The sequence below is a fragment of the Heterocephalus glaber genome, unplaced genomic scaffold, assembly GCF_053883595.1.
Source record: "Heterocephalus glaber isolate CG9 unplaced genomic scaffold, H.glaber_assembly_v1.0 deba00001743, whole genome shotgun sequence".
Taxonomy (NCBI): Eukaryota; Metazoa; Chordata; class Mammalia; order Rodentia; family Bathyergidae; genus Heterocephalus; species Heterocephalus glaber.
Window position 1 is genome coordinate 712,860 of NW_028258449.1, and position 24,569 is coordinate 737,428.

General features: G+C 46.6%; 1 protein-coding gene across 5 annotated transcripts in view; it reads right to left on the minus strand.

The window, feature by feature from the left end:
* The window catches only part of Spats2l (spermatogenesis associated serine rich 2 like), a 141,125-nt gene that overhangs the window by 57,275 nt on the left and 59,281 nt on the right, over positions 1–24,569 (minus strand). For 3 of the 5 annotated variants that reach the window (XM_087200373.1, XM_004871675.4, XM_087200371.1), the window contains one exon: positions 12,308–12,368. In XM_087200373.1, coding sequence (XP_087056499.1) covers positions 12,308–12,346 — 39 coding nt within the window. In that variant the 5' untranslated portion in view covers positions 12,347–12,368. Of the gene's footprint in view, positions 1–7,811; positions 7,854–12,307; positions 12,369–21,516; positions 22,596–24,569 lie in introns of those variants that run through there. The other 2 variants (XM_087200372.1, XM_021249772.2) reach the window with 2 other exon arrangements.

Here is a 24,569-nt window from a genome sequence, read left to right on the forward strand (position 1 = left end):
TTTGGAGCTTGGAAGTGGAGAAGGCTCAGGGCCACCCTTGTGGGAATGAGACAGGAAATGGCTCTGATGAACAGAGGAACGCTGAGCAGGTCCGAGGGAGGAAAGCTGCCCAGCGCGAATCTGTCAGGGAGCCAGCTGGCATGGCTTCCCCGGCAACTCTGATGAAGCCAGCGCAGAGCCCAGGGAAGCAATGGCCCAGGGGTACAAGCTGTAAGGAGCAGTGCAGGTCTTTGGGCTCTGGGATATGGGGCCTGGTATCATTCAGGCCGCTGACCAGGCTCTGAGGGCGATGAGGGTTGACGGACTGAGGGACTATGGAGAGACAAAGGGAGAAGATGTCCTGCTGAGAACCAAGAATAGATGTTGCAAAGGACCAGAAAGGCTGAAGATGAGATGAAGATGTGTGAGCTGCGCTGGAGAGGCAGTTAGGTACTGCCAGTCTTTGGCCCGAATGTTGCCTTCTGGTGAGCTAACCCTTCTCCCACAGCCCAGCCCAGCCCAGCCCTTCCCTTATTAAAAGAACGATGGTGTCTCCTAACTCCACTGTGATGGAGCAGGCACATGCTCCTCCTCAGCAATGCTCCTAAGCTGTCGTTTCCCAGCACCCCATTGGGCTGAGCAGAATTCTCTGAGTGTTTCCTGCTAAGAGCACACAAAGTGCACTGTCCCTGAGGATGGCCCCACTCATCTGCCACGAGTGTCTAAATGGAGTTAGCACTTCCTGGAGCCACATCAGTGACCGGGTCACATGGGCTCCCTGGCCACTCATTCTCCCTGCTCACTGAGCCAAGGGTCCCTGTCCTGCACCTGTGTGCTGACCAACACAAGGGCAGGGTCTGACATCCACCTCGGCAGGTTTCAGGATTTGAGTTCTCACTCATCATCCTGTCCAGCTGTTATCCTTTGTCACCGCAAACAGGGAATGCATTAGCCACTCGTTCTGAGTACAAAGGCCAGAGTATCACCGAAAGAACTTCCCTCAGAGCTGATACTGATCTTTTAATCCATGCTCCTCTGTTTATTCAGTCAGTCACAGTAAACAGACTGCAGAGCAGGACCACAGTGACGTGCACATTCCCTGACCTGCCTGGAATTTGCAGTTCTGGAAGAGACGGCGATGAACGTGGTGAGAGAAGAAATGCAGGTGCTCTGTCATCTGTGAGGAACAGACACCCTCACTCTGCAGTAGGGACGCCCTGAGGACTGAAGTCAGTTGGATCCGAGAATAAAGGGTGAGCAGCACTAAGGCAGAAGAGCAGGGGAGAAGAGAGGCCTCCGAGAGGCACGCGTGAGGAAAGGAGGCACACAGCTCCAGGAGCACTGAGGGTCACAGCCAGGGGACGCAGAGGGGAGAGAAAGGTGTGGGACAAAGGGCACAGCCCTGCGAGTCATGTGGCGAGGCCACTGAAGGGCTCCTCCCGGAGGGGGGGAAGTGGTGTGTGCACACGTGAGGTCACGGTGGCCTCCCCGTGTGTGAGGTGGAGGAGATCAGAGGATGCAGCACAGTGCCCAGGACAGGGAAAGGATGAGGATGGAGCAGTGTAGACACTCACACCTTCCCGGGCAGGAAGTAACTGGACACAAGGGACAAGGAAGAGGAAGCAATGTGGATGGACAACTCTCAGGTTTTGGCTTGGGTGTCAATGTCGTGAGTGGGTAGCTTCCTGGGAGGGAGCCTGCAGCGGACACAGCACTGCACCTGAGGTGGACACTGGCTTCCTTCCAAAGGGGCCTGAGAGACAGCTATGTCCAGACATCCAGAAAGCAGCCAGACCCGGGACTCCGGGGCACCAGGAAGAATGAGCCAGCGACAGAGGTTCAGCTCTGCTAGCCCCAGCCCTGGCTGCAAACTGGAACCACCTGGGTGAGTTTTAAAACTACAGCTGCACCCCACTCCCTGGACAGTCAAATCTGAGACTGAGCTTTTCTAAACTTTTCACTGTGATTTTTAACGTCCGCCCAGCATTGAAGACTGTGAGTGGACAGACAGATCGCTACAGGAGAGTAGGTCAGGAAAGGAGAGAGGCTGGCCCAGGACAAATGTCTTTTTAGGTAACAGCTCAAGTCGTAACTAATTTACCTGAGTGACTATTACTCTTCCACCATTTCATTATTTATGTGGCATCAGAATTTCAAAACTATCCATCCTGGTTTGGAACAGTTTTACTTTCTGTAAAGTGAAACTGTCCAAGAACGAATATATTCCTTCCCTTTCAGAAGGCACCCAGGTACCTACTGTGCCTAACAAGCACCCCGAGCCTCGCAACTGGGAAGGAAGGGTGGTCTACTGATCCCTGTCTAGCTGGTCTGGGCTTTGGGAGCTCTGGCCCAGTGGGTGCCTGGGGCTCTGGTGCAGGTGAAGGTGGCCGTCTCCGGGCATGGCCGGGGATCTCTGTACGCTGGGTCCCTGCTCATGGGGCGGGCGGCCTCGGCACAGTCTGACTTTACATGGCGGTCAGAGCACCGTGCAGGAGCCCCAGCCAGTGAGAAGGCAGGATCCTTCTGAGGTCACTCACTGGTCAGCAGTGAGGAGAGCGGACCCAGTTTCCCCAGCAAGGTCTCAGACTCCATACCTAATACAGGAGTGTTGCAGTCCAGGCGCCCGCAAAGGAAAAAGGTAACAAAAGCAACAGCCCAGATTTCCTTTGACCTAGTCTGTATCTATACTAGCCAATGAACATTAAAAAAAGCGTTATTTTAACCGCTATTAAAACACTGAACCAATAGTTTATGTTAGATATAAATAAGTCTAATAATTTGTAGCATAAAACATACTCAGACAGACTTTTCACCTATCTAAAGAAATAGTAGAATTAAAACAAAGTATTTTAAATCTTAACTTAGTCAGTGATACACTTTTCATATTGAATTTCGACGCTTAATTAGCTACAACCCTAAGTGGCTGATTTTGGCCACTGTCCCTCTAATCTGCACTGAGACGAACAAGGGCCTGTGCACCCCTCATTGCTCCTGCACTGGCACAGGTCCAGTGCACGCCCACGGGCTTCTGCATCTGTGCTGAGTCTCCCCATCCCCAGAGCGAGCCCTGGATCCCTTGGAGTCTGCTTTTAGCCAGCTGGCCGCACCCACACATGATCAGGCGTAGGTATATCCCACCACGCTACCATCTCTGACAAATTCCATATTTTGACTTATTACTGAAGATGAAAAGCCAATGCTACTTTCACAAGACACTTTGTTTTGGTATTTTAATTGTGGTAGAAAGGGAAGACACTTTTATCTTCTGCTTCTAACCTGGAATCTTCAGTAAAATCTTTATTCATTTTCTTTGAAATTTAAAGTCTCTACTTGGGAAAATGGTGATTATTGACATCCACTCTTGCTGTAGGGTTATTTTTTCCTTTCTCATTCACAGAACTTTTCAGAGAAAGAATACTTTAAAGGCATAAGTCACTATTGCCCTTTAATCAAACTAGAATAAAAAAGTTAATTACCCTTTAGTCAATACAGTGAAAGGGAGTTAGTTAATCTCTAAATTATATTAGCCTTGGATGACTCTTCACTGCAGCATGGAGGCAGCAGGCCATCTACACATCACAAAGACACATTTTTCCTTTGAGTGCTCATTCATTCATGCACACAGCACTTGTCTAACAGGTCTGGTCAATTAAGGAGAAGGCCCAGGCTTGGCCGTCAGTCTGAAGAGTCACCTGCTGCCCAATTCTTGTTTTCTTATTATTTTATAAGTTTATTCATTTGTTCCCTCCAAAGAGCGTAAAGAATCACAGCTAATTTGTGCACTCGGCCTTGGTCCCGTAACTAAAATTATAATTTGAGCAGAAAGTATTTTGTAAAAAGACCCTAACAACGGTCCCTCAATGGATGAGTGCATGTATGTGCAGTGGGACATCGCTCAGCTTTAACAAATCCTGCAATATGCCACCACATATCTGCACGGACCACTCTGACAAAGTCACACTAAGGGAAGTGAGCCAACCACAGGACAGATACTGTATGATCCCACTTATGCGAGGTTTCTAAAATAAAATCACAAAAGCAGAGTGTGTTGGTGGTTTCCAGGGCCTGGCAAGGGGAGAAAGAAGGGTATGAAGCTTCATGTACACATGAGTGAGCTCCAGAGGCATCATGCTGGTGGTTAGCAGTACTGTATTGTACATTTAAAACTTTAGGAGGATAAATTTCATATTAAGTGTTCTTACAACAATAAAAAAGAAAAAGCCTTGTAAGTTACATAATTGATCCTCAGCCACCATTTCAACACATTTTAATTGATAATTTCTTTTAAAGGCGGAGAAGCAGAGTTCTGGAGAGTCCCAAGATAGCAGGGTATGGATGATCTGATCAGATTCCTGCACTTTATAAGAAACTGAAGCACAGAGAGGTTTCTGTACTACGTTCAAATGGAGGCCGCTACTGACGTCGGGACTAAGGCTAGCTCCCGCTTCTCTGTTTCGTGGCAGTGTGCTCTGCAGTCTCTCATGGGGTCTACAAGTCAGAGAGATGGGGAGGTGCTGGAGGATCAGCCTTCGAATTCTCTCATGGCAGATGAAGACAGTGCAGCCCAGAGAGCTGACACAGGCATCGAAGGAGACGCCTTTTCAGTAGATTTAGTCTTCTTTTGTTAATTGTGGTTAGAAATAAGGGTATACTTTTAATTAAAAGTGATTATTAAATCAAGGTTTAGCCTGGAAGTGGAGAAGACACTCACCTCATAACAGCAGCAGTATGGCTCAGCTTGCCAAGAGAAGAGAAATTCCATAGTTTGCATTTTCATTTACTAAATATGTGAGAGGAGTGGTTCTCAGAATTTTTCATTCTTTTCAAGGAATGCAAAGACATGCTTTCCTCATGGCTGATTTCCAAGAATATGTATTCCAGTTTCCTTCTTAAAATGCACAACGTTGTTGCACCCTTGCGTGTTGTAGAGGCTGCAGGAATCTGCTGCTGGAAGCACGGTTGGTGACAGCCCTGTCCTCACTTCCACCTGGCCTCCAGGAAGTTCCTGGTCAACAGGTGAGGTGGCTGTGCTATCCCTGTCCATTTCTGAGGTACATGACAGTCTTCTGAGTGCTCCCCATCAGCCTGAGAAGGACTCCTTAGTGCTGCACTGCAGTGACGCTCCAGCTTCTACTACATTCCTGTCCTCAGCCACCCTTTCCGAGACATCAGGCTGTGTGGAAGTCTGAACTTTCTCCTCTTTATGGTCTATGAGCGCTACTTCCTCTCTCCCCATCCTGATATACCTCTTCTACTCCTATTATATCTTGGGGACAGCTTCTTGGAGGACTCAAAGGAACATTACATCTGTCTTTTCCCCATTGATATTCTAACACTTTCCCTGACCCAGGAGGCGTGTCCCACTGCCTTCTTCCTCCTTATAAATTGAGATTTACCATTATAGTATCTTGACTAAATTATTAAACTAAATATTGATTAATTAGCACATATTTTGGGAACATAACACCTATGACATAATTGTAGGAGCTATTAATAAACTAATTTTAGTTTTAAAAGCACTAATTTCTTATCTGCTTAGAAGGAGTTTGTGATTAAGTTGTGGGTAAAGGACTTACAGAGAAAAAATGGTTTTTATAATATACGCAGTTTACTTTCAAGCGCTGAGTCTGTCATTCTGTCTATACAATCTATCTGAACAGACTATTATTTCCATCCTATCATTTTTTTATCTGTAAAAACTGGATAATTTTATATGAAGGATCATTGTTAGAAATAACAGGGATGTTGGTAAGGTGCCTATAAATTCCGAGGGATTGCCAACAGAGTTACTTTTCCCACCGTCGAAGGATTTCATACTTGACACATGCTTGTGCTTGTTAGCATCAACCATCCATCTTCTACATGCCTCTCAGCCCCAGTGCAGAGGACTATGATGGGAGGCTTCAAGGAAGGGGCTGGAGAAGCCCAACAGAAACCCTGTGCACTCCAGTTATGCGGCTCAGCAAAAGCAATGTGATGCTAATCCTGCAGTAGTAAATTTCTTCTTATCCCCTGAAACTGATGCTGACGTTTTCATTTATTCATTCTGTTCCTTTAGACTCCTTGTCAAATCTCTTCTAGTTGCCAAGCAACGATAACGGCAGTTCTGTACATAAGCATTAGGCAATAACTATTGTCAATGTTTCTCCTCTCTTTGAAAGGGAAATTTAATGACCTTTTCCTATGAGAAAATGATGACAAGAACCAATCTACAATGAAATCTGAAAGCTGTGTGGCTGGTGTCCTTGCTGTTGAAATCCAAGGATAGAGCTAAATTAACTTAAATCCTCCTGCAAAATTATAAAACTAAGATTTGCCCCGAAGCTTGCACAGTTTTATTTTTCAAAACAACTGTGTATCATTAAAACTTGACCCAAGTCCTGAGAAATGAGTTCTCTGGTAAATAGAGAAATGCTTTAAAGACAGGTGACGATGGGTTTCTTCCTCTGGCCCTATTACAATCTCTCCACTCAAATGCTGGGCTTCTCTGACTGTACCCCACTCACAGGTCTGAACTGCACGGCAGTATTTTGTAAGACATAGATCAAGTCAGTTACAGAAAAGAGTAATGAAATGGGGTATATTTATCATAAAATAATAATGTCTGTCCACCCGTTGTGGAGGATTCTAGGACACAGACCCACGAACACCTCCATCTCAGTCACTAGGAAAATGCAGACAATGGCCCTCTGGCGTTTGGCATGGATATGCTTCTCTCTTTCTCTATCCTCCCCGTCATCTTAATGACTCTGCACGATTACTGTTTACAGTCCAATTTACCTCGAAAACTTTAACATCTCTGAGGCTATGCATAGTAAGTGGCACAGCCCAGCAGCGATATCATAGATGGAGCTATTCTCTATTCCATATCTTCATACTGTCTGCTCAATTATTTTTTGCGAAACTCAGCAACAGCTATCAAAATTTGAAAAACAAGTCCACTTTTATGTTCTTTTTCTCACTTGGGCTATTTATTTATTTTCTTCCTAATCTTGGTTCTACATGAATTTATATTTTAAATTCCATACAAAATGTTAACTAGAGCTCCTTTTTCCATTTTCAAGTTGTAAAATAAGCAGACAAGGTCCCCAGATTCTCTGTAGTTTATATTACTGAGTGCTGGGAAAGGATCTCCACACTTATCTGATGGCTCAGTGAGGGGCCTTTACAGTCAGGTCTAGTGGACTCATTAGGGAGAGGAGGCCCAGGACAGGGGAGTGACTTGCCCGGGCTGTTCAGCGAGCCCCTGGAGAGCCAGCAACCTCTGCCCTCTGTTCCCAAACTCCACACTCTTTCCACAGCCCCACCTCACTGTGTTGGCGTAGGGGCCTCTCATGACTGGAACGAGTTACTGCTCCAAAATTGGACACTCAGTACACATTAACCCCACTTTACAAACAAGGACTCCCTTTACTTTCCATCACCAAGTCTTATTGCTGAATTGAGTCCAATTTAAATGGATTTATAAGGAAGCCTGAAAATTATGTGGCAAAAGTTCTATTTTGTTTATACCAGTTCTAATAATCCTTTCTTATTCAGTTGAGAGTTACATTTAAAAATGTGGAAATCAATTCAGCTTGGTACCCATATGTTTCAAGCAAGAGATAATTTAATTCATTATCGACTAACTTGTCTATGAGCTTCTAGCATTAAATTTCTTTCTACAATCATCTAGAAAAGAACTGTAAAAAATGAGTTTTTCCCTAAATATCAGATCCCTGATTAGCTCCCAGATGAACCCTTAATTAAGTGAGGTTTGGGAGAATTCTGTATTTTGTTTGGGGAGAATATGCTTGCTTAGCCAACAACCCCAACTGTTACCTGAAACTTACCTGAGACCACTTGTATTTGTTAATCATCTCATAAAGATGCTACTCTTCTACAGAATGACAGGCAGGCAACCTAAGCAACCCAAATTTCTGTTTTCAGAAGCAATTTAAAACATGCTTTAATAGCAAAGAATATTAAAACGAGATGACATTTCCATTAACCATTCATTTGTCACTCATTCATTTACTAACTCTGACTGCAGGGCCAACTGCGTATCAAACCCAAGTAGTGTAAGACCTAGTCCCTGTCCCTGAGGAGCACACAGGCTCACCAGGGAGACAGAGACAACTTAGAATCCCACTATGTGGAGTAACCGCTGTGATGGACAGAGCAGAGAACCCCACTGAAGTACACGGTGGAGAACAGAGGCCAGGTAAGCAGTTCTGGCAAGGGAGAAAAGGGCCCCTCAGGGGAAGGTGAGTGAGCCCCAGGGCCCAGAGGAGGACATCCCACCCAGAGGAACCACCTTTGCAGCAGCGCAGTGACAGACACGTTCGAGGTTAGCTTGGCTGGACCAAGGGGGCGTGTGGAGAGGTGGAATCAGACGAAAGGGTAAAGGGACAGGGTCAAAGCATGCAGAAGAGGTATGCCATACTGAGAAGATCAGACTTTGACTCCAACATTTCCAGTTTAATTCCTTACAGTTGCAACCTAACAACATAAAGATATCTTCAATAAAACTATCATGAACAGTGCCTATTGTAAGCTTCATTTGTCTTGACTATTAAACCCATTAGCTCCTTTTTTGGACAAAAAGCTGCATGAGGACAAAAATTATTTCCTCACCAAAGCACCTACTCGCGTTCAAACCATCCAGTTATGGACCCACTAGAGATAAACTAACTCATTTCACTGCAAGGCACTTATTATTTAATTTCCCAGTGCTTGACTAGATGTTGTGTCAAAACACTATATAGATCTCTTCTCTAATCTCCGAAAGCTTGTAATTTAAGACATAACAGTTATTATTCTTAATTTTCAGAACTGAAATGTCATGCTTTGTGTGACAGACTGAGGACAAACTAATCATAAAAAGGCCATAAAAGCTAATAACTAAAGGAGGCAAGTGTAGTAAAATAAATCAATGTAAAATTATGAATGATCAGAATTTTCGGTTGTTTACCACGGTTTATTTCAGAGTTGGAAAATCTATTAACCATTGACATGGAAGGTGCAGTTCACTAGCTGAGTGAGGGAAGCTCTCCTTTCACTGTCATGCAGACTGACAATATTTACAGTATTTACAGCCTAAACCTCACTTTTACGGAAGTGCAAAGGCAAAACATCTCCTGTGACTCTTCTCATGGGTACCTGATGATTCTCATGCTCCGAAGGATGTGGCTAAGCCAGGCCTGGAACCTGCACACTGAACTGTGTGGGTCAGCCTGCTTCCCTTTGTAGGTCTGACGCCCCCCTCTCTGGAATGAGATGCTCTAATGCTGGCTGCTCAGCCTACTGTGTTGGTTGCTGTGAATCTGATTCTTTTAAGTGCTTTTTCTTCCCATATTCCAACTTGAGGGGCTGATCAATCCCACCCCCAACAGGCAGTTGGAAAGGGGCCAATCTTTGGCCTGCACTGTGCTGCCTCACCCAGCTTCTCATGCAGACATGAGGAGAGCAAGCATCAGAGCCATGCTGTCAAGGGGGCAGCCGTTCTGCTGTGGTTTCCTCAGTCGTCAATAAGCTAACAGTTTTACATTAAAATAACAAACAAATACATTATGGTATACAAGAGATTGAATAATTTTAAGCTAACATATAGGCTCCAAAGAAACTGTTGTGTAGGTGGAGCCGGTGTGGACCACGGCCCCAGAGACATAGAATGGGCAGCCTGTCCTGTGCCTGGGGTTGGGGCAGGCCCTGAGAGGCAGTGATACAGGGGTGAAGCACAGACTTGGGGACAGGCACAGCCAAGTCTGGACGCCTGCTCCTGCGACTTTCCTGAGTCTGACCTTGACCCAGTTGGGTCTGACCTCCAGCCTCAGTGTCCTCACCAAGCAGAAGGCTGCTTAACGAGAAGACTTACAAAGCATGTGGCGCAGTCCTGTGGGGCCGGGGAGAGCTTTTCAAACCACATTAGACCAGGTCACGCAGCTCATGCAACTTCCCCACCGCAAGATTTTGCCCTTGGAATTGACCTTCATGGCTCCAGTACAGGTTTTCAACTTATGCTACACAGATCCCTCAGCAGTCTGCCAGGGCTTTCTCAGGACCGTGTATTAAAATTCCTGACACAAAATGCATTTGATTACAAAGGAAACCACTGATGCTAAAATATAGCTAAAACATAATTAAAAAACCAAATTCATGCTACAGTAATATATGCGTCTCTATTAATGCAAACACAATGTGTGGCAAGTTCTAGAACTACCGTGATTTTGAAGTAGTGATGAACAAACAAAATCTCTGATATCTGTAACAAATGCAATTTGATATGAGAATATCTGTAATCTCTAGCCCTGAACATCACAGGTCTTGCTGCTGCTACTGTGGGTTTGTTTTCCCCTTTGTCTACATTTGTGATGGATGGAAATGCTGTTTCCTTTAGGTGTTAGTGGTGATAAAATATATTTTTATAAGGCAAGATGCACGTGTTCCCACCTGCGCCCGCGGGCTCCTGGATGCTGTGCGTGGTCCCCTGGTCCACGAACACTTGTGAAGCGGCGCCCTCTGAGCTCAGCTCCCATCTCTGTCCCTGCTCCCACACTCTGGCTGCACTGGCGCTCCATCTCCAGCACCTGCTTCCTGCTTCTGCTCTTGGGTCTATCCGGGACCCTTTGCCTGGATCTGCAGCTGGTTGCTGCTTTCCATCCCATCTACCTCAGCATGAATGTGACCTTCTCCGGGGGCTTCCCTACCACGCCCTGGCATCACACCATCCCTCCAGGTCTCGCCCGCAGTCATTATCACTGGGAAGTGGGGCCCATCTGCTTCCCTGCCCTCCCCGTGAGCTCTGTGGGAGCAAGAACCCTATCTCCACATGCAGGGCCACTCCCCAGCATCTCCAACAGTGTTTGGGTCCAGTGTATCTTCCTAAGTGAGATAAGAAAATAGCAAGGACTCCATGGATGGTACGTCTCTCATCCTTCATTGCATCCCTGGCACGGTGGGGTTACACAGAGACACTCCTTGAGAGGAGGTCTAACGGGGCAGAGGGGGAGCCTGGGGACAGTGGCATTATTACAGGCAGCTAAATTAGACAGAAATTAATATATGGTCAGAGAGGGACTGGGCCTTAAGGAAAATCAGCAGAAAAAATACAGACATCAGGATTGTGGCTGGAGGCACATCTGAAGGAGGCCAGGCCTCAAGAAGGAGATGCAGTGGCCAGGCCTGCATGCCTCCCTGAGGGATAACCGGCAAATTGAGACTGTACTGTAATTAGCACCGCCTGGTCCAGGAAGTCCAGACAGGCATGAGTCACCCAGCTGGGTGACCAGGGCACCTGGACCCATCCCTCCCCATAATGCCTTTGCTCTTTCCATGCACCCTTGCTCCGTGACCCGCCTCCCTACTGGAGCAATATTAGCTAAGCGGCTATACTTATAATCCTGTAGGTTGATGGTAGTTTGACCCCCGAAGTACCCACATTGTGACTTTGCTGTATAAATTACCCTAGACAAAAGGCTTCCATGGCAACCCACTTCCGGGACCCCTCCTGTCTCTCAGGGGCTATCTCTCAATAAAATAAACCTTTCCTACTCTTAACCTCCTTTGTCCTTTGGAATTCGTTCTTTGATTTCAGGGGACACGATCTTGGCACATCTGTTATCTAGCAGGTTGGGAGTTATATTTTCCCCCATATCAGCATGAGCACGATTCCCACCCAGCTTTTGTGCCCAGCCCCATGACCATGGGCAAATCACTTTTGGGGTCCCCTGTTCCCATGGCACTAGGTGGATGGGCTGCAGTGCTCAGTCACTAAGAGCCAACAGTACCCAAGAGGTAGCACCTTGGCCAGACAGGGATGCTAGCTGTCAGCACAGAAAGCTCCACAGAGCGGGGACTTGGAGAGGCGACTAGCCTCCAGCACGATTTCCCGATGTGTGGACTCTCCTGGTGAAGGACAGATGGACCACCAGGCAAGGCCCTGGCTCTCCATGGTGGCTGTTCCTGGAGAGGTGATGTAACGGCCCTGCTATGAGGACCAACCTCTCGTGGTCCAGGAGGACATGAGCACAGGCTGGCACCACCTGGGCTCATATCCCAGGTCTGGCTTACTGGCTCTGTGGACTTAGTCAAAGTACTTCTCTTTTTCTCACCTCTATTAAATGGAGATAATGACAGAATCAAGTGACAAATGAATGTAGGTATTTAACAGACACTGGGTAAATGCAACCTGTGATTCTTTCTGCTAAACAGTTCACTGGTGCAGCAAGCTTGCTAGCATCCCTCAGAACCGGCGTTTCCTTCTTCCACTGTAGTTGAGTTTTTACCAGCTAGCGATTAGGTTATCTAGCTTAGAGTTTCGGTGAGTCAACTTATAACTTGGTCTTACCTTTTCCTTGACATTCACATGAGTATTGAGTTCAGCCATCTTGCTTCTAGTGGAATAAGCCCTATAAAGAAAGGGGGAAGAGATTAAGGTTTTAAAACTTATTCCTCAATGTGTTATTTTTATGCTCTCTTCCAACACAGTAAACAATCTGATTCAGTCATAATCATAAATACTACTTTAGAATGTAACAATATTTCCAAGCAAAGCCTTTGACTTAGATATGTTCTAAAAGCACATTATGATAACTCTAGAAGACAATGCAAAATCTTTTATTCATATTGTATTGACATGAAAATTGACAAGACAGATGGGAGTGCACCCAAAATGTATTTCTTCTCATTGTGTAAAAGGAAAGGTGGTCAAAAACAGCCAAGGAGGGGAACTGTACTTTAGCTAGACACTCTCATCACAGCCCTCAAGTCCCAGAGCCCTTCTCAGCCCCTGGAGACTGCGCAAACACAGGGGTTCCCTGCATGTGCATAACGCAAGTGCTACAGAGACAGGAGAAAGGGCTCCAGGTGAGGCACAAGAGCATTTTTCTCCTTTCCCTCTCTCAGGAATGCTCTCACCTCCCATTTTAGCAGGGCAGTTTCTTTGCTGGGATCTTCGTCTCAGCTGGAGTCACCTCTCCTCAGAGAGGGCTTCGCCGAGCGCGCAGTGAGAGCTGCCACCTCCCTGCCTCTCTCTCCCAGGGTATACCAGCTTTAAGCTCGCTCTTCCCTCATGAGTAACCTTCTGGATCAGTGCGTGACCTCCAGCTTCTGATGGGCTCTAACCACTGCCAGGATCCTGCTTCCCTGAAGTTCTCTCCTTTCCTGCCTTTGGTGCCCAGGCTTTGTGAATGGCCCGCTCTGAGACTCTGAGGTCTACATTTCTTTTCTTTCTTTTTTTTTTTTTTGCTTAAATTCTTTTATTGGTACATTTTAGGTATACAGTACGTTTACATTTATCATCGGGTGCTTGTACCTGTACATGATGTGTCTTGGGTCTTATTTTTTTCCCCATCACCTATGTGCCCCTCACCCCCTCCTCTATGAGGTCTACATTTCTAACATCAAGCTGCGATGTCTTTGATTCTCTCAACTGGTCAAGATCTTTCACCATTACTATGGAAGGTAGAATTTAAGTCTTTAATAGCTTCAATCTTTTTGAAATAGAGAATAAATGACTTAGATGCATGAACAGATTAGTTCAAAAATTAACAGCTCCTCAAGCCACGATATCAACATATATGACCTATTTGGATGGTGAATGCTTTCTGTCACTCAAGAACCACAGAAGCTCTTTCTTCCATTCTTCCTGACTTGTGTTGTAAGGTGCTCCCTTCTCCAGAGGTGATACATGTCAGGGGAAAGCCTGCAAATTCTCTGATCTCTCCCCTACTACTGCTTTTTAAACCTGTGTCTTAAAGCCTAAATCCAGATCCATTATATTTTGGTAATTTTAGGATGAAAACTTGACAATATGCGACATTAACTCTATTATCAGCTCAATTATCCTCACATAGGGATCTACATAGGATATTATCAAATATTGGCAGCAATACAATTTTAGTTTTAGAAGTTTCCAAATGGCCCCAGAGCTGACACACTGGTGCACTACCAGGGGAGATGTCACCTACTTATTCCCACTAAGGGGACTCTTTCCTGCATGCTCTGCAGGGTGTCCATGCCCTTGAGAACAGCTCCCATTTCTTCTAATCACCACTGTCTATATTCTCTGACTTGCCATATGGGAGAAAGTCAAATAATACCTAAATTCTATTCTTAGGTATTTTCCCCCTGAAAGCTACTAGTAAAAGGCAAGGTTATTTTACAATTATCTCCAACAGGGAACAGAGATGGTGTGCGAGGCACAACAACAAATAATCGGGTGTTTCTGCTACAAGCTATGGGTGAGAAGTGGAGCCCTCGGCCCTCACTGCAAGGTGGTATGCAGTCACATCTCACGGCTTCGGGCAGTTGATTTTTTTATTCAAATGAAAGTTGGGGACTATGTGAACACATGATGTATGCAATGCATCTTCCAGTGTGTGGTGCGTGTAGGGGTGAACCTGTGTGACCACAGGAACTGAATGTGACTGCTGGCCTGGTGCTAAGGGCTGGGCCGGGCCTGTGAGCCATAGAGTTTTCCCTTGACTGCATGGGCTGACTTTCCTGGACACATTTAATGCTGCCATTATAGGTGTGTGAAATCTGAGAGGAAAAATTATGTTTTACTTTTGCATTTGAGCAATGATGCGTGGGTCTGGGTGTGCAGCACCTTCTAAAGCTGAAGTATTATAATCCACTGAGGAAGGAACCAGTGAGGATTCCACTGAGGAGATATTTCTGAGATCTGAGAAGATGGCAGCACTGGGCGGTAAGCTACATCCATAAGATACAATGTATATGTCCACACACACACACACACACACACACACACACACACACAAGCACGCGCACACGTCCTGGGCACCTCCCTATCTCCTTGACCTCAAAGTCTAACTCAAAGAGGACTTTTATTTGGTACTAATGCCAAGAGGATTAATCCCAATGTTATTTTTTGTGGAAGAAAAGTGCTGGTCATGAGGACAGAATGGGGCTATCACAGGTTTCTCAGATGTAAGGATAATATAAAAATAGTTGCAGAGAGCTGTTCTTTTCCATTTTATGCTCTGAACTCTTTTTTCCTCCAATGTGGAAGATGGTCTCTGTGGGCTCTACCTTCCAGGTGGATTCCAGTGCCTTTTCCAAACCATGGCTTTCTGCAGCCAGTGTATAGCAGAGGCTAGAAAGTTAGTTACAGCTTCAGTTATGAAAACTAATTAAAAGTTTTAATCAAAACAGATTGTAAATTTGGTTTGCCTTTAAAAATTAAGTAGCTATTTACCAATTTGGGTTCTATGCCTAAGGACACTTGCCAAGGAAACTGTGGGACAAGAAGTGACCAGCGGAGTGCCCTGCAGGTCCTCACTGAATGTTGGCACCTTCCACTTGGTCCCAGTCCCTCCAGAAGGTTCAGGTCACATCTCGTTCCTGCATGGCAGCACATGCTCACTAACTCCTGCAGCAGAATCCGTCCTCCCCATGACAAACACAAAACTGTGCTGAGCCCTAAGCTTTGAGGATTTGCTTTGTGTAACGAACTATACCTCCACAGTCAACTCCACTTAACCTGAATCTTAATGGTTTCCTCTAGGTAGTTAAGAAACTTCCTCCAGGGAACACATTTGTGCCTCCTCCCATGTGACCAGACTAGGGCTCAGCAATGTGAAGCCAAGTCTCCAAGCTGCAGGTATCTGGGCAAGCCCAAGAAGCCTCTCATGCTGTCATTTTTAAGTCTGCGGTGGGGTCAGCAGACCTTCCCAATTCCCTCACATCAGGCTTGGCTGCCACACTTGGTACTGTGCTGCTGCTGGACCTGACCACTGATCACTCCTGAACACACCTCAGTCACAAGAGCCTCAAGTCTACAGAGGGGCACAGGGATCTCTGACCTCTTGGGAGGGAACCTAGTTTTAAATGTTTACTATCAGCTGAGGTCATTCTTGAAACAGGTCAGTTACCGAGGGCTAAGCAGAGTCATGGCCAAGGACAGGATGCATACATGGTGGTGTACACCATATGGCCCAGGTGTGTCATCGACTGTGCCACCTAGGTGTGTGTGAATGTACTGTGCTCTGTGATATCTGGCGACAAATTCACCTCATGATGCTTTCTCAGCATGTACCCAAGATAAGTGACACACAGCTGTATTCAAATCTATGGATGCGTCCTCTAGGCAAATCAATTAATCAATACAGATTCATACACCCAGAAATATAAGTGAAGTATAACATTTCAAAGACTTCGATACCGCTTGAAGATTTTTTTCCTTAAAATTCGTATTTAGATTTCAGTAATAGCATTACAAATATATGTGGGTATCATAATATTTTAACATATATTTTAGAGGAAAATAAAGATCAAGAAAATTGTTGAAACTTATGAGCAAAAGATATCACAAAGCAACCACTGTACTATATCATCTCTATACTTCTCCATAATAAAATTAATATAAGACAAATATGGTTATCACCAATCTCTAAAACCACAGCTATATCAAACTGAACTCCTCATTTAACACAGATCTTACTACTATGCATTAATATTCGTTAAAAAAACCTACCAGCTTATAAACAAAGGTAAATACTTTTGATGAACAATAAACCTGAATAGTAGAAATTCTGGTAAATATGTTTGTTTCAGTATTAGTACAGCTGATCGGTACAGCTCAAGAAGCTTAGTAAGTATGTCAATCTGCTGGATTATCAAACTCCATGTATTTGCATCTCTCATGCAATCACACAGAGCTTGAAAAGCAGAACAATGTGTTGAAATGCCAACTGGCCTCATGACTTTCCCACTGGCCTCCCCTCCCTTTACTGAGGAGGCAGTAATAGTTTCACTTTCCCTTCTCTGAAACCTTCTAGTGCTGTTAGATTCACTTTTCTGTTCTCAGATATTAATTATATCACTCTGCTTGAGCTGGATTTAGGGAGCCAAAGGAAAGACAAAAGAAAAACTTTAAAATAATAATTTCAACAATTTTTGGAGGCCATTTATGCAAAAATTTCCCCATGATTTGTAAAAATATAAAAATCATACTGCATATTTGGGGTTAACAGATTACTTAATTAATAATCATAATATGACCTGAGTAATGAGTGTCATAACTTACAGCTTAGAGAAGGCCAATGGTCAGGCTGGTCCTTGTCTTTTTTACTAATCATTGGAATCAAATGAGGAGCTTTGAAAGAGATTTCTGGGCCCCATGCCAATTGGGGTGTGTGTGTGTGTGTGTGTGTGTGTGTGTGTGTGTGCGTGTGTAGAGTGATGGAGAACAGCAACACCCAGGTCATTTTCGTGTAAAACTACCCTGAGCCAGAATAAGCTGGAAGCGTGAAATATACATTGGATTTTACGGGGTCAGTACAAAAAAAGGAAGGTAAGCTTATTAATAATATTACATTAATTTATATTGATTATATGCTGAAATGATGGCATTGATGGATTAGGTAAAACAAAATATGATACTGAAGTTCATTCCACTCATTTCATTTTACTTTTCGAGGATGACTGGTAGAAACCTCACCACTGCAGGTGCAGCTCCGAGACATCTGTACTGGACAGTGCCGTCCCAGAGCGGGTGCCCACAGAGCAGCCTCAGTGCCTGGAACCTCCCAGAAAGGCCAGGGCCTGCCTGTCATGCAGTGGGCTGGGTGCAGCCGTGGTGTCCACTGGCTGTGCAGGGCAGGACACACGCACTTGCACACCTGCTGAACTGGGGAGCCGAGACCAAGCCGGGTCCCTGCACACAAGAGACCGACTCCTCAGAAGCTGGGATGGGCAGACGGGGCAGCTTCTGACAGGCTCCGCTCCAGAAGAGTCCCCTCACCGGCCCGCCACACATGGTGATCAGCACACTCAAGAGGAACAGAGTGTGCAGCACTCTGCCAAAGTGCTTGACACGCGTCCTTTCATTTTACCCTCACAATCTTATGAAGCAGACGCTATGACTGTCCCCATTTTCTACATGTGAAAAACTGAGGAGCAGAGAGACTGAGTAATAGCTCAAGGTCCCCAGAAGCGGCAGAGCCAGGATTCAACCCAGGAAGGCTGACTCGGAGCCTGTGCCACCATGCGCATGGCAGAACCAGTATGACCAAGTCCTCGCTCTCTCATGGTCTGGGGACGCAGTGAGCGTGCCGAGAGTCTGGCCTTCTCACCCCCAGGCGGGCCCAGTGTGGGACACAGAAACTGCAGCACAGACACCGCAGAGCGGAGGGATGTGCTTGGTCTAGAGGGACAGCTGCTTCTGCGCTTTCCTCCCCAGGGTCAGAGGGCAGAGGGCTGCACTTAGTAGGTGGCTTTCCCAGCTCCGTGACATTGCAGGGTCCAGTGCTTAACTGCTTCTTCATTATCAATTAATTAAGACGTCCATGCATCTGACTTTGGCACAGGCTGGACAGCAACAGGATTAGACAGAGCCTGAGATGTTTTCTCCTATCTGCCTGACAGGAGGAGTCAGGACGAGGACGGGCTGTGTAGGAAGGCATTGACGTGATGTGAGAAGCATTAAAGAGCCTCCGGTCAAAGTGCACCCAACTGTCCCCCAGAGCATGACTCTTCAGAGACATGGGCCTGACCACTTAGTTTAGGGTGGGCCAGCACCTCTGGAAGAAGCAGCAAGACCACAGACTGAATTACTTCTTTCTGCAGCCATCGGGGGTCCCTGGCAGGAAGTAGTGCCCTGAGAGAATGGGCAAAGGAGCAGGTAGGCTTGGTGTGGGCTGGGAAGGCGGCACATCTGTGCACAGGGCAACGAGGCAGCCCGCTGGGCTCCAGCTGGGCAGTGAAAGGTGGGAGGCATTGCCTGCCTATGGACAACGAGAGTTGATGGGGACACTTGGCTGTCCCGGGGGGCAGGAAGCTGAAAATTCACTTCAAAACCAACCAGCCAGCCAATCAATCAATCACAGATATGGGTGATGGGCATTTTTCTGTACCGAGCACATTTACACTTGTCCCCTAAGCACAGAGACCTGCACGCCAGTGAGGCAGAAAGTGCTCCTGCTGTAAAGTGGGGACTGTGTCTACACGCGGCGTCCTGCAGGCTCCCAGCACCGGGCGTCTGCACGGCCCGGCCCGACTCCTCCTCTCCTCACTGGGCCTTGGATCACTCTCTTCTACGCCCCATGCCTCGGCTTCTTCCTACCGCTTAATTCCCACAGTTTAATAAACATTCTTGTGTAGTGCCTTGCTCCTTAGAGGAAAGTCTCCTTCATTATTAGGAATGAGGACACATAAACAACGAAATAGAGAGTGGTGGGTGAAAAATGAATTTCATATGACAGTACTTAGGGCTTTTTGGTTGTTCAATTTGGAAAAAAAATCTCAAGGTTGCATTTTTATTCAGATGCTTCAATGCACTCAACCCACTGTTAGAACAACTTCACTGAAAAGCATTTAAGGGCAAATGTCAGAAAAAATTTCACTTTTAAAAGCTCTGTTTCAGCCTCTTTTGAAAAGCAGGGTTAGCCTTTGGTTTAGAAATGTCGCTGCCTACTAACTTCTTTGTGGGGATAAGAAAGAAAATTGAATGTTTTATTTAAACAGGTCATTAACAGTCAACACTTATTTGAAAAGGCCTGCTTTAGGAGGCAGATAAAAGCTTCCAATCACTTAGAATATCGCTTGAGTGGAGCTGGGGCAAGATGTGCTGATGCAAGTGTTGGACCTTTATGGCAGAAGCCTCTCCTCAGCAGCTGGGTGCTGATGTGGCCCCCGGAGCCGGCATCGTGAGCCTCCTGCAGGCTGCACACCCAGAGATACGGCAGCCAGGAGCACAAAGCACACTTTATGGCAAGCTTGCCTTCGAATTTTCCATTTCAGTACTGGCAAGGGCTTATGAATGAAGATTAACCATTTTTGCATTAAGTGCCACACCACCTCCCCATGGCAGCAGAATGCAAATGGGAGCAAAAGAGCAAAGGACAGCGAAAATAAATGCAGCAGATCTGAGGCGGTGCAAGCTCAGGGGAGGACACATGGCAGGATTTATTAGCATTCATCTATGGCATGAATTTTCTGTTTAATCTGAAATTATTTGATTTCATAGGCCTCTTACGGCTTGAGAATAGGAATGAATGCCTGTTTCTAAAGGGACTCGACACTGGCTCCTATGAAGAAAGGCCTGCTTGTGACTGCCAGGTTTTAAAGCAAACGTGTCTCCATAGTGATGCGGTGACCTGGACCCGGTATGAGTGCCCACTTGATACGCAGTGCAATTATGTGCACTTCTTTCAAGATGTGGTGATGAAAGCTCGAGTCTTTAAAGTGCCCCTCTCCTCAGTGACGCCTCGGGAAGGCGAAGCAGCCGGGGTTGTGGGAAGCAGAGAAGGGGGTCAGCAGAGGCCCCGCCCATGGAGTACACCCTCGCGCGGTGCTTTCCCCACAGGTCACTGCTCTGCCCCTGCCCCCGGCAAATCCCAAACCTCAGAGGGGTTCAGATGAAAGATCTTCACACAGCTCTCCACACCTCGGGCACCAAGAACCTCACTGCAGACCACAGATGCCGATAAAGAAAAACAGCACACCTTTCTTTTCTTTCTTTCCATCCTCCATCTCTTTAACTAGCTGTGGGCAATTTCGAGAGGAGGCAATGGTTTTCCTTATTATTTGACAAACAGTCACTCGGCACTGACAATGCCAGGTTCCATGGGGACGCTGGTCATGGTTAAAGCACGGTGGAGCTCCTACTGCACACTCAGCACTTCTCTCAGCACTTTCCATGTATTTCCACACATTAATGCTTCTGGTTCTCATGCCAGTCGAGGGAGCATGGATTTGTGTTTTTCTGTGCCCATTTCACAGAAGAAGAAACCGAAGCACAGAGAGGAAGGGACACACATGTCACAGAGCGACGAAGCAGCTGCACTGAGATTGGAACTCGCATTCCCTTGGCTCCGAGCTCCTGGCACCCAAGCAGCTTACAGATCAGCGATGGGAACAGATACGTTCACAGAAACACAAAAAACAGCCAGACAAGAAGGTGAGCAGGAACTCGAGTGTGGACTCAGGGAGTTAGGGCGGAAATGGCCAGGCTCTGGGGGAGCAGCACTGAGGCCTATCCTGCAGAAGGTCTCACCCCAGGGCTGGCTAGGGCTGGGTGCTTGTCAGACTTTCTATTCTATGTCTCAGGACAACACTGCACAGCCATCTCCCAAGAAAACAGCTTGTTGTTCTGCAGCATGACTCTGGGCTGGCCAAGAGAGTCGCTGTCTAAATCTGGCAAAGGAAGCCTTTAGTTTGTAGCTCACTCTGGGAGGCTGGCTCCCTCGTCCCCTGATAAATGCCTGGTTGGGGAACCCACCAACTCTTCAGAGTATATTCCAGCTTCAACAAAACCACAACAGTCCCTCTCCTCAAGTCAGAATCCTCTTAGTAAGTATTTGATGACTTTCTCAAAGTAGCAGAGAAAGTCAGGTTCTTCCTCCTTCCTGGGAATGTCTCGGGTACTGGCTGATAAGCATGGACGCTGACTGCTCTGCCCACACCGGCAAAGGTGGGAAGAAACACTGGGAGGTGAGGTGGAGGGCCAGGGCCTGGAAGCCGCCAGGAGAGGATGGGTCCCGCTCACGCTTCTGCTTCCTCCCTCGAGGCTTCCCAGCAGCAACCTCCACTCACTGTGCCAGGCTTCCTGGTGTCCCAGGCCACTCTCAGGGCAGTCCCCAGCTGCTGGCTTCCTCCGGACACAGAGAAGCCCTGCCTCCCCAACTGGCCACCTTTACCAACTCTGGGTCATCGAAGGAGTGACGCAGGTGGGGCCAGAAACCTGGGTGGTGGAAGGATCTTGGGCGTGGCTGAGTAATCAGTGAGCTGGTGGCCTCAGCCACCTGCAGCTTGAGGCCTCGCCTCTGGAGAGACTGACTGCTTCCTTCTGCACAAGCCGAGGTCTGCCTTCAGGCTGGCGCCAGCGATTGCTCAGCTCTCCGTCCGTCTATCGGGGAAGGGGCAGCTGTACCACAGAGCCTGCAACCTTCACTCTGAGCACCTGGAGGGTGGGGACAGCACTGACATGCCAAAGGTCAGCTTCTGGTGTAACTGCCTGTGCGGGGCTCCACAGCTTCAGGGAGGCACCAGCATGAGCAGGCATTGCTGGCACGCTCCCCTGACCGCTCTCCCTGCTCCAGAACCTATTCCTGGTTCTAGGCCCAAGTGGAAGTATCTGTTGGCTGACTGTGTGGTCAATGCAAAGTCTGTGAACCACGCTCAGGGTGAGCATCCTATTGGAGTCACATGGCCCAGGGAGCAGTGTCCCTCTGTGGTGAGGGCGTCCTCACCAGGGGAAGAGTGCTGTGAAGGGACCCACGTGGGGCACAGTGGAGAAGGGCTTATGTCAGCCTGCTTCACCTACATAAGTGAGTCCTGCATCTACTACCTCGTTGTTACTCTGATCTTGTAGGAAACCTAATGTCAGACTCACTCTAAATGCAGCTGGCAGCCCCTAGGCAAAGGCGTGATTGCTGAGGGTCTCTGTGACCACCGCAGGGAGGAGGAGACACTGCCTGTTTTCTGCCATGCACGTTAGGGTACAAAATACATCATTACTCTCACGCCAGACTGAATCCCAGCTCTGCCTGGTTCCAGGCTCGGGATCTAAGCAGGTGACTCTCCACGTCTCCACTTCCTCACTGGTGAAATGGGGATAAGAGGAGTAACTTCCTTGGGGGTGGACATGCAACCGCAATGCACTCCCATTTGTAAGGTGATTACAGGAGCGCCTGGCACACAGCAGTACAACAAGCGCGCTACGAAAGGACACGCACAGTCCCTGCGGTCCGTGCGGCCACATCCGGCTGCCCTCACTTTACAGGGGAGTGTGGAGCCGAGCTGGTCATATCATGGTTGAACCAGTGATGGCGCCACCACTGCAAAGCGACCGCCGACCCCGAGCTGGCCTCCTGTGGCCACACCCCCGCCCCACGAGGGTGCCACCAAGGGAGAGCTGGGGTGGCTCCAATAGAAGGGGTCATCTGTTCTCTGCCCGTAAACTCCAGGCGGAAGCAAGCCCACCGCTGAGGGACCCCGCCCACAGCCAAGCCAGGCTGTGGTTTCTGCCCTGGCTGCCAGATGTGACCCTTGCTTAGGGACCAAGTTCAGAGGGAAACGCTTATCTCCAGTGGGCAATAAACAGTGTCACACAGAAGGACAACGTCCAAGGGGAGGCCTGGAGCTAGTGAAGAGACCATCTGAAGTGAGCTAAGTCTTCTTCCATGTATTCCTATTTTAGGTAATTGTATCAAAGTGGATAAAAGAATTCATATAATTTTAATATCCTTGGAGTTTATTCTAATGCAATCACAGAAAATAAAAACTCATTTTGATCATTTTTGGTATGTTCAAAATTCTAGAGGTCATATTTACTATTTAGCAACTTTTCTGTTTCCTACTACAAAAAAAAAATAGAAATTTGTCACTTGATATATGTTGAATGGAAAAATTAGTAAATACTTTTAAAGTATTCAAATATACAAGACTTAATAGATTTAATGAATTACAAAAATAATCTTTTCCTCTTAAAAAGGCTGCTTGTGATAAATTTCATTTTGCCTTTCTTCTTTCCAAAGCACGAAGTACAAAGTTCCTGACTACCTAAGTGTTCCACAAAGACATGTGCAGAAAGAGGAATAAATGTCTTCTCATTTTGTTTGTCCTTCTTGGTTGCAATGTTTTTTGTTGTTTTTTTTTTTGGTACCAGGGATCGAACTCAGGTCCTTGCACTTGTGCAGCAGGCAGTGAAACCACTGAGCTAAATCCCCGGCCATTGCAATGAGTTTTTAATAATTTATTTCCCAGTGTTCAACACCTTGTGCTGAGTTATCTCTTTCAATGTCACCGTTAGAACCAGCACTGTCAAATGCTGTCCTAGCCACATCACTTTGCATACGCTTGGACTGACAGGAAGTGGCCCTGTCCCTGCCCCACCTGACAAAGCTGAGTGAGCCACAGCAGCCTCCCTCCACATGGTCCCTACCAGGTCCCACGTTCAATCTCAACAAGGCAACTTCCCCAGCAGCTTCCACGTTCTTTTCCTTCTTAGCACACAGTCTGTACTGAGGATAGCAAGTCACCAGTTAAGTCTTCTAGTTCCTCTCCAACAAAGCCTATACTGTCCAAAAAAAGAAAGAATGAAGTTTACCTTTTCTATAGAATATGAACAAAAGAATTTCATCCAAAGCAAACACATGTGACCACTAACCTTACCATGACACATGCACGTAACTCCGGTATAGACATCAATGTTGGCTGCTCTTGACCCCCATATACACTCTCTAGGTTCTGAAAACCCTCCTGTGGCCTGCCTTGTCTACCCCATTAACTTCTAGCATAAAAGGCCAAGAGCAGATATCATGTCCTTGCTACTTCACACTGCCCTATGGCTCAACTCACACTGGGGAAATTCAGAAAGTATCACATGCTTACGATAGCCTATCAGCCTTAGAAATATGTAATCTCTTCCAAATCATTTTTCTAAAGATTGAATCAGAACAGTTCTTTTGTACAGTAGTTCAAACATCATACAGGTCACACAACTAAATATAATACCATGTATTATTTCCCACTGGAAGACTTTCTATTAGTCATCCAATCTGCCATAAAGCAATTCTGAGGTGTAAATGTGTCCAACTCTCACAGTCTTGATTCCATTTGTACCCATTCTTGGCAGATTTACAGCT